General features: G+C 42.6%; 1 protein-coding gene and 1 long non-coding RNA gene across 8 annotated transcripts in view; one reads left to right on the top strand and one right to left on the bottom strand.

The window, feature by feature from the left end:
- The first annotated feature begins 173 nt into the window (after positions 1–173).
- On the top strand, positions 174–11,754 carry LOC135295968 (uncharacterized). Of its 5 annotated transcripts, none has more exons than XR_010358003.1 (4): positions 174–1,837; positions 2,296–3,342; positions 5,339–10,825; positions 11,619–11,754. It is a non-coding gene; the product is annotated as an uncharacterized LOC135295968 (long non-coding RNA). The 5 variants fall into 5 exon arrangements; XR_010358006.1 differs by lacking the exon at positions 11,619–11,754 and having other exon boundaries at positions 174–1,796; positions 2,296–2,391; positions 3,204–3,342; positions 5,339–7,316; XR_010358005.1 differs by lacking the exon at positions 11,619–11,754 and having other exon boundaries at positions 2,296–2,391; positions 3,204–3,342; positions 5,339–7,316.
- The window catches only part of LOC135295965 (protein LYRIC-like), a 30,982-nt gene continuing 26,609 nt past the window's right edge, over positions 7,704–12,076 (bottom strand). For all 3 annotated transcript variants that reach the window (XM_064411841.1, XM_064411839.1, XM_064411840.1), the window contains 3 exons: positions 11,751–11,870; positions 10,345–10,474; positions 7,704–9,901 (listed from right to left, as the gene is read on the bottom strand). In XM_064411841.1, the coding sequence (XP_064267911.1) occupies positions 9,846–9,901; positions 10,345–10,474; positions 11,751–11,870 (306 nt within the window). In that variant the 3' untranslated portion in view covers positions 7,704–9,845. The remainder of the gene's footprint in view (positions 9,902–10,344; positions 10,475–11,750; positions 11,871–12,076) is intronic.

Raw genomic sequence — 12,076 nt, 5'->3', positions numbered from 1 at the left:
CGCGCGCGCGTCACTGCCGCACTGACCAATCAACCGCCGAGAGAGTGTCGTGGGGCGGGCCTATGTTGCCCCGGTGACGGGTGACTGACAGCGTCACTGACCAATCACAAGGTCTCTGTTACCGACGCCCCGCATTCACCTGCGGCGGCGGGGGCCGCACCTGAGGTGGGGCGGTGCCTTTTCCGCCATGTTGGGCTCTGCCCGCCTCTGCCGCCGGCCCTCAGGCGGGTCTGGTGGGGGAAAGGTCCCGCCGGGCGTTTGAAGAGCCGGAACTTGGCAGCCGGAGAGGCAGGGACAAACCTGTGGGGAAAGCTGCGTTGTCTAGAGATGTTCCCGTGTGCTTAGCGCGGGTGAGGGGCGGCTCGATTTCTGGGGCCATTTCTGAGCCCCTGAGCTCAGGAGGGACATGGAAGCTCTAGAGAAGTCCAGAGAAGGGCAACAGAGCTGGTGAAGCGGCTGGAGCAGGAGTCTGATGAGGAACGGCTGAGGGTGTTTTGCCTGGAGAAAAGGAAGCTCAGAGAGAACCTTATCGCTCTCTACAAGTCCCTGAAAGGAAGCTGTAGCTGGGTGGGGGTCGGCCCCTTCTCCCAGGCAGCTTTAGAGGACATGGCCTCGAGCTGCAGCAGGGAGGTTGAGTCTGGACATCAGGAGGAATTTCTTCATTGGAAGGGTGATTAGACTTTGGAACAGAAGCCACTATTCCTGGAGGTGTTTAAAGACTGGACATAGCACTTAGTGCTATGGTCTGGTTTACCCGGTGTTAGGTCATGGTTTGGATTCGATGATCTCACACGTCTTTTCCAACCTAATTGATTTTGTGATTATGGACAGCCCTTAATTCTAGTATAGTAATGAGTAAGTAATGTCTCCTATGTCCTGATTCCAGCTGGGGCAGTGTTGATTTTTGCAGGTGCCAGGAGGGAGGTTCTGTCCCACCTCACATCTGGTCATTGCCAGGAGCAGGAGGAAAAGTGGTCCCTTCCTCTGGAGAAGGGAGCTGGCTGGTAGTGTGTATTGGGAGCGGGGGCAGGTTTCTTTATCTCTTTTATTTTTCCAGTATATTGTTGTGCCTTCAATTCTCAACCCCATCCTAACACAGCAGGAAGGATGAGGGGAAGGGGGAGTGAGAGAGGGCAGTGGTGTGGTTTTGGAAAGTCTCACTGAGAGTCCTGAACTGGGAAGTAAAATTCCTAAACCACAACACCTGGGCAGAGCCTGAAGAGGTCTGCTTTGAGGTACTGCCAACATCCCCCGGTTTCCACTGAATTTCTCTGCAGAAGGTTTAGTTCACATGAGCTGTTTTGCTGTTCTTTTGAGTTAATTCCTTGGATTAAAGAATAATATTAAGACCGTGTTACATGCTAAGAGGATATGCCAGGAGAGGGAAAACAGAAGAGGTGAAATTTAGTCCACAGAAGTGCTTTACTTTGTTGGTGGCTCCAAGCCCCTGTTGGTGAGTGGGTCATGGAAATACTTTGTTAGATTCACTGAAGCCTGCGGGTGCTGCGCTTTTTAATACGTTAATTAGAAATAACGTGTGTAAATCCAAGTGCTATCTCCTTTTGTGTATGTGTTAAGTTTCACCACCACTTAGACACACTGTCTCCTGTTCCCACATGGAGCGGGACCTGTAAACTTCCCCTGACCCCGTGATTTCTGGAGACCTGAGCTGTTGATGCAGAAATGCACACAGTTTATTTTAACCTTCTACTTGCAGCTGCAAATATTTCCTTCTTGGCAGTGCACAGCCTGAGACAAGAGCCATAAATATTTGCTGTGCCTATATACACCAAGATGTAAGCCAGTATTGAGTTTTTTCACTTTGAACAGTGAGAAGGTAATGGGGGTGACAGTGGTTGTCCTTTTGATACATTCCAGATTGTACAATTAACACATTTTATTGCTTTAGCTGTTTAGTCTGTTTTTAATGTGAGCTGTTGCTGAGTTGTTTGAAATTACTTACTTAAGGGCTTTAAAAGTGACCTTTTTATGTTAAATCCCCAGAGTTCCATAGTTGGTGGTTTTTTTTTTTCCTTAGGGCATATTTCATTTTGGAATAAACATGTTGTAAGTGCTGCTAAGATGGCTGTGATGATCCCCTTACAAACTGTTGTTTGTTTCTTTAGCGCTGCTGATGTTTTCAGCCCGGTGCACAGATGCCTAATTACCAACACTCTGATTTAATGTAGGAAGAAGGGACTAATTTTAATCAATATACACATGTCCATTAAAAAAAAAAAAAAAGAATGTGCATTTTGTTGTAAGCAGTCGTTTAAAAAATCGGTTTTCTTACAGATGGCACTTTGGGAAGTTAAGCCAACTACTCTTGCTGCATGCATGCCTGAATTGATTACATTGTTCTGCGGAGCTGAGAGATTCTGCTTCCTGTTGGTCTGTACCTGTGTGAAGCAGGGGTTCACGGGATTAGAATGAGTCAGAAATTAAAGTAGGAGCCCTCCCTCAAAGTCTGGACATCCCCTTGGAAACCTTTAGATCCCACTCCCAGCTCAAGTGATTTGTGAGGGCAAGTGCTCCAGCTAAGAGCTTGCAGCTGGACGCTGCCGTCGCTAAGATCAAGCTCTCGTCAGGCTGAGATTGTCTGGGCTATTTTCATGAGATGAAAGAAATCTTAATTAAGTGTTCATATCTTTGTCAGCCAGACTCGGAATAAAAATTGATGCGATTCCCTTGAGCTTCGCTGCTTGTTATACTCTGCAAACACTGCTTGTTATACTCGGCAACAAAGATACTGGGAAGAATAATGTGAATCTCATTTAACATCACAAAGAAGCTTTCCACAGCAGGATAGGCTGATGTGGAACTATTGAATTTGCATAAAAAACCTCTCCACTTTCTCCTCCCTAAAAAGAAAAAAAAAGAAAAAAAAAAAAGGAAAAGAAAGATTTAAAGAGTATTTTGAGAATGATTGCATTGTTCCTTGTACTTAAGGGAAGAGGTAATAGGTTAATGATTTTAGTCCTACCCTCTGAAAGATTCCAGTTCTTTCATGCCACAAGCAGCCCAGATGACCTCAGGCAAGAGACTTCCTTCTCGCTGAGCCTTAATTCTCTCCTTTTTGCGAGTTCAAAGAGGATTTCTGAGGCTAAATATATTAAAAACTCTGGGCTCAGCTTACAGTCATGACATGCCGAGCAAAATCTCAGAGTCAGCGAGTACTAGGGATAAAACTTCCTCACCAGCAGACCACGGCATGCAGGACCAAAGCATCCACAGCAGTAGGAGCAGGAAGCCGTACACAGATCTGCAAGTCAGAAGCAGCTGCAAGAGAATGATTGGGATTCCTTTACCAGCATGACATTTTAACTCCTTCCCTCTCAGCAGGTAGGGAGGGTTTGATATCGAGGTGTTCCTCATTAGCCAAACTAGTCGGGCTTTCAAAACCCATGTCTAGACAGGAGATTTGCACTTCTGTCTTGAGAGAGCCTGACAATGTTTTACCAAACACAAATTAGTTTTGGATAATCAGATTTTAATAAGGTGACAGCAAAACAGCTAGGATCAGGTAAATGAGAGACCAGACTTCAACTTCTTCAAAAATTTAAAGTCCTACACTTGCAAGATGTCAAAACAATGCAGCACTAAGGATGTTTTTTGCTAATTTTTGTAATACCATAGTTTTTCTCTTTTGTGCTGTTCTTCTGTCTATCCTTGGCTAGAAGATGGTGGTTTAATGCTGTAACCACACACTGAACTATTGCCAGGATGGCAATATTGTAAAGAGTAAGGTGCTGTTCTGCTTCAGCATTTGCTGCGTTGTGTGCATGGAAACGTAGAGACTCTGAACTGATAATCATATGTAACCTCAGGCAGAATTCATATCACTTTATAGTGAAAATATTGTCCTGATGGGGTTGAGAAACAAAGGTGCAGTGAGGTGAATTGATCTGACCAGGTCAATCCAAGTTCTAGGAACATCTTGTCTGTTGGCTTCTTTGCCAGGAAATACAAGGGACAGTGCAGGACATGTTGGAGCAACTCCACCCCAAAATGGGAGGTACTTGAGTATGAGGGCAGGAACAAGCTACTGCTATTTAATTTGTTTTTCCTATAACTTCATGCATGTGTCTGGTACTCTGCATTCTAAAATTAAAAACAGAAACAAAAATCCACAAAAAACAACAAAAAAAAAACCAAAACAAAAAAAACCCAAACAAAAAAAGAGAAACAGTTAACTCCTCAGATTTGGTTATTTGGTTATTTTCAATGCTGAACAAACATTTTTAGATTAAAAAATCCAAAGTTTTTCAACATCACAGAGAAAGTAATATCTTTACATAGAAACTGAAATATAAAGTACTGTATCCCCTTAGCAGAATTTAGAAAAATCTATAGAACTGGTGCAGAAAGTGTGAAAAATAGCCAGGCTGAAAGTACGGATTGACTTTTTGCTTCCTTAAAAAAAGATAAGAATGTACTAGAGTAAAAGCAGTGCATTAACATATCAATGAGAGGAAAAAAACCCTCATATAAATTAGTCAGGGGAAAGCTTTCCTGTTGGTGACTCATACAGCAAAATCACAGATATCCTGAAGTCAGCATTAGCAAATTTTACCATCTTTTTCTCCAAGATGAATTTTGTAGGAAAACAACCATATTTGAAGGATCAGTGGTTTCTTGTAAAAAGGACTACAAGGTAATAGTAATGTATCACAATGAGTTTTGTGATTATTGAATTTTACTCTTGTTTACCAAATTAATCAACTTCATTTTGGGATTCCTAATGTAATGTTCCAAGTTTCTGTACTATTTGTTCTAGTTGGTTGCTGTTAACAATATGAATTATCTTTTACCAGTATGAGTCAGTTTAACTCAGTTCCAAACCTTTTAAACTCATAACAGATGGGTCAGAAAGTCAGGGTTAGAAAATAAGCTAAAGTATGACAGCATGATATAAAGTTTCTCCAAACCCAGGACTGTTTCTGGGTTACTCGCTGTATGTTCAGATTTTCTAAATCTCAAACACTGAATAAAAAAAATCTTGTCTTCATTTAGAGAATCACAATCTGCTAAACTAAAGGAGCTGTGGTTCGTTTATAGCAGCCTCCACACAGTTGAGGAGCTATGAAAATGTCTAAAAATAACATGATCTAAAATGGTACTTGCAATTTCAGATATCTCAGTGCTTTCACATGAACAACAGTGAACACTGGAAATGGAAAATCTCCTGTACTCACTGGCAGCCTCCCCCTTCCAGCCCTCAGTCCGGACCTGCCCCTCCAAGAATCTTGGCAGAGTGAGCAGGAGGAGCCTGAGGACCTGAGCACTACCTCCTCGGGAAGCAGGGAGTCACCTTCTGATGGCTGTTATTTCTTTACAGGTTGGCTCCTTGGCTGGATTTGCAGGTTTCCAGGAGGAGCACTGTGGCAGGAGCCTGTTGCTGCCAGAAGAGCTCTGTAAAGCCGTTTATCGCAAATCCCGGCAACGTGCACCGCGCAGAACCACCACCAAAGGAAAATTGTGTGCACTAAGAGAAACCAAAGTTTGATAGAAAATAATGTTTACCAAATTTCTGATACTCTCTTGGTTGGATGACACAATTACTCTTACAGTGCCCTTTTCCCCAGAAGGCACAGAGTTGTTTCTGAGATCAATGCGTTACAGTGTCTGTTCAGTCAGTACAGGAGGATCTTTCCTTCACAGGAGCACCTGCAGGGCTGAATGTCAGGGATGGCACATGCTGGAAAGTTCTTTTTACCTTGAAAAGATCCCTGGGTCTCATTCAGTACAATCAAAGAAGGACAAGGTTTCCTATATCTGATTTTTGTGGCCCCTGACTTAACCTCTCTCACAACACCCAGCTACCCTTAGAAAATACTCAGTGCTACAGAGTAGGCCCATGTTGGAAGCATAGTAAAGAAATTACTTCCTGCCAGGCAATTAGCATGTCTACCTGCTAGTCAGCTTGTGCACATGTTGGCTGTGCCACCAATCTCCACATTGGGTGGGACCTTGATAATTATAGACAATTACAGTGATCAGTTATGGATAATTATGGAACAGCAGGCCAAATTCCTCTCTATGGTTGCCTGTCTTTTACCCTGGCAGTGTTACATCATGGTTTGAGTGTGAAGCTTCAGCCTCTACGTCTGCATCCTGCTGTCTGCCTGCAAGTGAACACAACTTCGTAGGTCAGGAGTTTGTCAGTTACGTAATCAGCCACATCTTACTGCCTATGGATTCATCATGTATGGCTATGGGTTATTAGGGATATAGCCAATCTTCCACCTTCAAGGGCTGCCCACAAGAAGGAGCATCATTAGAAAAATAGAGCAGACTGTGTTTAAGAGAAAGTGGAAACTTGAAGCCTTGTATTTCGTCATTTACAGCTGCTGCTGTAACAATTAATTGCTTGCCCCTAACCAGATCATAGATGTTTGCCAGCCACACTTCATCCCGCCTCCCACGCTGTGGCTGCACCAGAGGCTTGATTTCCAGCCTCTGGGCCATTTGCAGGCATGTGGAGAGCTTTTGGCTGTCCCTAAGGCAAGTGCCCCACAAGCAGCTAATAAATTGCTTTGGGAAAAGGCAGGGGGTGCCAGCTGGACGTGGCCCATGAACTGGCAATTAGACCAGAGAGAACTGCTCTCGATTTACTCTTCTAAGGGATAACATTCAGTTGTAGCTCAAGCAATGCTTCAGCATGTTGGGGGGACGTTGAATCTTCTGTCTGAGGATTTTCAATAGTCTCCAGCTAGCAAAGATCAGAGACTGGGAGAATGCACACATCCAGCACACCCATTTAACCCTCCTGAAGCCAGGAGCAGCAGAGCAGGCTGATAATCTGCACAGCCTCTGTCCTAAAAGCACAGAAACCAGGGATTCACCTGAACTTGGGGTGATGAAGGGGAGTTTCTTAAGGAACTCAAAGCTTTGTCTGATTTTCAAAGCATCTGCAGAGACCATTTATTAAACAGTGGGATGATTTTTCACTGGGAAGTGAAGGAATGGAAGTTGACAGAGTTGCTTAGAGCTTTGTGTTCTGATTTGGTTTTTGTAAATTCAGTTCTGTCTGAAGAACACTTCTGCATCCCTGGGAGCCTGTGCAGCAGCACTGCTGGGGGACAGGAAGGCTCCAGGCACTGCCATATCAAACAAGAAACAACCAACATACCCTTTCCTAACTGCTGACAAAATAGATTAATCACACAAGCATGCTGTACATTGCTACCTAGTTTACCCCAAAAGGTGCTTTTCAATTATTTAGGAAAGCCTAATGATCAAGAATATTTAGTTGTAGAATTGTATTCTTTTTTGCCTACATAAGAGTGTGGTATTAAATAATGTTCTGCTATAAAGTATTGAGCCCATCTCTGTATTACTGTGATGACTTCCCAGAGGTGAAACAGTGAAGCCAGAAGGAAAATGCAGGCCTCAGACACCACTGAAGTCAGGAAGAGGGGTACTAAAGAATTTGACAGAAAAACAGTAATATAATTTGCTGCTGCTTGTCATCAGCACCTCAGTCAGCTTGTCAGTGTTATAGGTCTGGATTGTTCTTTCATCCCAACAACAAAAGAATGTCACTAGGATTTCCTAAACATTGAAGAGTTCAGATGAAGGGAATCTCTTAAAAAAATTTATAGTACCTTAAAAAAGCTTGAAAATTGAATGGTTCTAGGAAAAAATACATGCTCTTACTCACACACATACAAATTAAATAAAACAGCTCATGAGTGTTGGGCTTTGGACAAAAGTTTTAATTTTTTATTATAAAAACAGTGACATTTGAAATACTGAAAAATGTTGAAATAAAGCATAATTACAAAGACATCAAAACTTTTATAAGCAGATATAGAGAAAAAAGCAGAAGAACTCTGTAGTTCACCAATCTTGTGAGCTTCTCTTTTTCTCTTTTTTTTCTTTCTTTCTGTTTTGGATGACAGAGGTTATCTTCAATGCTAAGCAAAGGCCATGGGCAACATCCTGGCCCCAATGAGGTCAATGAATGTTTTCCATTGGCTTCAGAGATAGCAGAACTTTGTTCATTACCCACATACTCATTACCACATCTTCTAAATCCTTGAACTTGCAGTACCTGTTCCTCCAGCGAGGCCATGTATTTTCTTGTTGTGCATCTATTCCAAACCAGCTACTTTCCCGATAAAAGCTCTTTGGTCTGTTCAGTCCATTCATGAACTGCCAATATTTCGCCTACACTGAGACACAAACATCAAGATGTGCAGATCCTAGACAGTGGGCTGCTAAGTGGCATCAGTTAAAATTACCCCTCCCCTGCCTTCTGAAACAACCCTACTGTGCTAAATTTCAGGGCACACAGTACAGCTAACTACCCCAAAAATCACAGCACAAGAGAACTGCCCTTCAACATATAGTAGCTAAACTCTAAACACAAATACATTGCTGCAGTTAATTGCTTCTTTGAAGGGTACAGCTGATCTGACAGCTATGCAACAGATGAAGGCCATCAGGGAAAAGCGTTGAGCTGCAAGTAAAGCTTAGACAAGGTGGGATCAGGGATCAGGGACGCAATGGCAGAAGCACAGAGCTCTCCTCTGGCTCCATGATGCAAACAGGAGTGCAGCTGTGGCAGTGTAAAGCCATGGACATCCCTGGTTATTCACTGTGCTAGTGAGGAGTTTCACAGCATCAGCCCAAAGCCCACAAACGTGCACACATTGAACATGCATTAGTAACCGTCCCCCACCATCTCCAAAGGCACAGAGTCAGATGCAGATGGAGATTTCAGAAAAACGATCTCATCCTTCGAGGCAGCACTTCTGGGATGGGTCAGGCACAGTCTCAGGACTGTCTACCAGCTACAGAAGACATCCCCAGCTACCACCAAAGCTGCAGCTCCTCTGGGGATAAAGGGCTTCTGCTTTTAGTGGTGTCAGTTCAGCTTTGTTTATAAACCACAGTATTCTGTTGTAACACATTCTCCTCCATACTATGAGCCCTCTGACAAGGAGAAATACCCTTCAATAAATACTAAACTGACTTAAAAACTTAATTCACAAATTTTGTTTCTATTAGAATATTCAAGTGACAAAATGATAAAAAACTTCCAAACATCAGATTAAGAAGAATTATTTTTAAAAGTTACCTCAGTCTACTCTAAGTACAAATGCAACATGCTTTGGACATATAGACTTTAAACTTTAGCCCACCATGAAATCCAGGGGGAAAAATGGATTTAGACCATCTTTCCAAAAACTTAAAAACCTCCTGTAGAATATTTCTTGAGGAGCAAACTAGTCTGATGTGGGGTAAAAAGTATAAATATGGCAAGGTAAGAGGCAAAAGTCTGACAATAGCAGCCACCAAGGATTTAAGAGTTAGGAGGCTGGAGAATGATCCATGTAATTCTCCCTTTGTTTCTGAACAGTGCTTCCTTCTGTACATTACTAGCCTGTCGATGAGCACCTCTGCAAAAATGCCAGAGGAGACCAGACTAGCTGGTGGATCTTCCATGGGACCAAAGTACAATCACAGCCAGGTACAGCCCGACTATTTCTACAATGGCATAGAACACTACAAGTTGACAAACAACGTGACAGCAAAAAACTGAAAGGACTTAATGCAACCAGTCAAACCCCATTCAACAGCTTTTGATCAAGGGCAGCAGCTTGCAATGAACAGCCACTCTGTTTCCAAACCACCTCCTGTGCACAGCCTGCTCCCTCTCTCTGCTCTCACACACTCACGCTCTCTGGCTCACTGCTCCTCTTCTCTTCCTCTCGCTGGGAGGTCTCCTGGAGCCTCTCTTTGCCTGGGGCTCAGCGGCATCGCAGAAAGCAGAATCCTTGCAGCTCCTTGGCATGTCTGCCCCATCAGGTTAGCACTCTGGCAGCGACACAGCTCCCTCAAGTCTCTTTCTTCATTTTCTTCCTCTTCCTCCTCTCCTTTTTTGCAGGTACACCTGCCATACAAATAGCAGAGACAATGCAATTGCATCCCTGAGAACTGGTGGCTTTTGCCTGATGAAGTGGATTTAAGGGTTCTTAGATGTGTTTTACAAGGGCCACCTACTTTCAAGGGTAATTCAAAATCATGGGGGGGAATCAATGTTTTTAGTGGGCTCTGACTTACTCATATTTGCTTATGTTTCATGTTAAAAAGGACTGTGCATAAATTACGGTCACTAAATGCCATAGTGGCTTTTTTTTGCTCAGTAACTCTAAGAGGAACAGCAACAGGTATTTGTCAGAATAGCCTCTGAGTAATACAGAGCCTCTCAAAGAATTAAAATATGCAGCTAAAGGAGAAGCACTTCACATATTCACTTAAAAATGCATTTGTGAACACTTCTTAGATTACACATTATTCTGAAAATTCATCAGATGTGCAAAAACAATCACTTACCATTATTGGGTGAATTATTAACAATGTCCAAGGATTTTTCGAAGGAAGCACTGACTGCATCACTGCTGTCTTTTGTAGATATCAAGTCCCTGGGGCCTTCTTCCATTCTTGTTTGCAAACCTTGCTGGGGCTTAATTGAAACAATATGCTTCACTAAGCATATGAGTTAAACGAGGCATATGCAAGTACAAAATATGAGAGAAAATGTCATTACTGTGGGGCATTTAAAGAAACTGCAGGACAAATTAATTTTTATATGATTAGAATAGTTTGCCATGTTATCTACCCATCTCTTATTTATTTGTTTTAGAGGGGATTAAAGTGTTGAAATTGTCTTTCAGTGTTATTTTTCCGCTTCTCCCAGTGAACAGAAGAGCAGCAAGAAATACTGAGATAAAAGTACTGTCATTGTGTAGTGACACTGAAGAGTAAGATGTGCCCAGTGACTGCTAAATGACTAGAGTCCACAGAAACACTGGAGGTAGCAGAAGGAGTGTGATGAGCATCTTTGTAGATCTGGCTTTATAAGTAATTTCATTTTTTAAGTCCAAAAAGGATATAAAAAGGTATGGCAGCACTGTGGGAACTGATAGGATGTCCTAATGATTATGTGGACTGGGGTCAGTCAGGTAGTTAAAATGCGAACATCAGGAGATCTGGGAGCAAAATCATCTCAAGGATCATGAGAGACCACAGTGGGTGTGAGGGGAAGACAAATGATTTAAAAAAAAAGCAGCTGTACGTGTCCAGAAAAATGCATTCTGTGACAAGTGAATGAAATACAATTTGGACATTTCAGGCATTCGCCCCACAATTTCTCATTTCACTGAGCACCAGTCACAGGCAAGCACTGGTCCAAAAGCCAGCCAACATTGTTCCTGTGCACTTCCCATCCCAAATGAACTGACATTCTCCACAGCCTTCTCTGTTGTACTCTGAGACATTTTTATCTCAATAAGCTTTTTAGTGGTATAACAGTGGCCTTGTTTTATCTTCACTGACTTTTGGGAACCACCTTTTCATTACTGTTGATATCTCTGGGTGGACCTTCAGCTACAGATGAAACAGGCCAATTGTACACTAAATTTGGAGTGCATCTGGTTTTAATCATGGATTAAATGGAAATCATGGAAAAAATGTTTAGGCAGAGGCATTCCAAGTTTAGTGCACAAAATTCTGTACTGCAAAATCAAAGTGTTTTGAAAATATGTTAGGGAATACCATGTTGCAAAACTCCACTGTTCACTGTGCTCATAACTTCTTTTTATGTGAAGACAGGGAGAAAAGAGAAGAGAAAGGCAGAAGACAGAGAGGAAGAAAAGTCTTCCTTAGGTCATCCTAACAGAGAGGAGTTCCCCTCTGCTAATGGAAAACCAAACACTGCTCTTGGAATACAAAGTACTCACATGTCTCAGTCCAGCTCCACCCTTTGCTTCCTTCACCTCCATTTTCTTCTTCTTCCGTTGTGTTTTGCTTTCAGGTCCAGAAAGACAGAAACGAATGCCTGCTTTGCCTTTTGGCAAATCCTGAAAGCATCAGAGATTTTGTAAAAGGAGTCATGGAACAGCTAGTTTTGTTTTTTTCAAGAAAACTGATTACCTCCAGGAGTGTGTGGTGACAATGCACAAGTGGGGCTGTCTCTCTGCATAGGTGCACACCTCAGCTTAACACATATCTTTGCAAAAAGCTCAGCCTGCTCTTCCCACTGCTGCCCGAAGGGAACATTTCCCTG

This window comes from Passer domesticus, chromosome 3 (genome assembly GCF_036417665.1).
Source record: "Passer domesticus isolate bPasDom1 chromosome 3, bPasDom1.hap1, whole genome shotgun sequence".
NCBI lineage: Eukaryota > Metazoa > Chordata > Aves > Passeriformes > Passeridae > Passer > Passer domesticus.
Note: the sequence above shows the minus strand (reverse complement) of the source record. Positions and strands in the feature narration are given on the sequence as shown.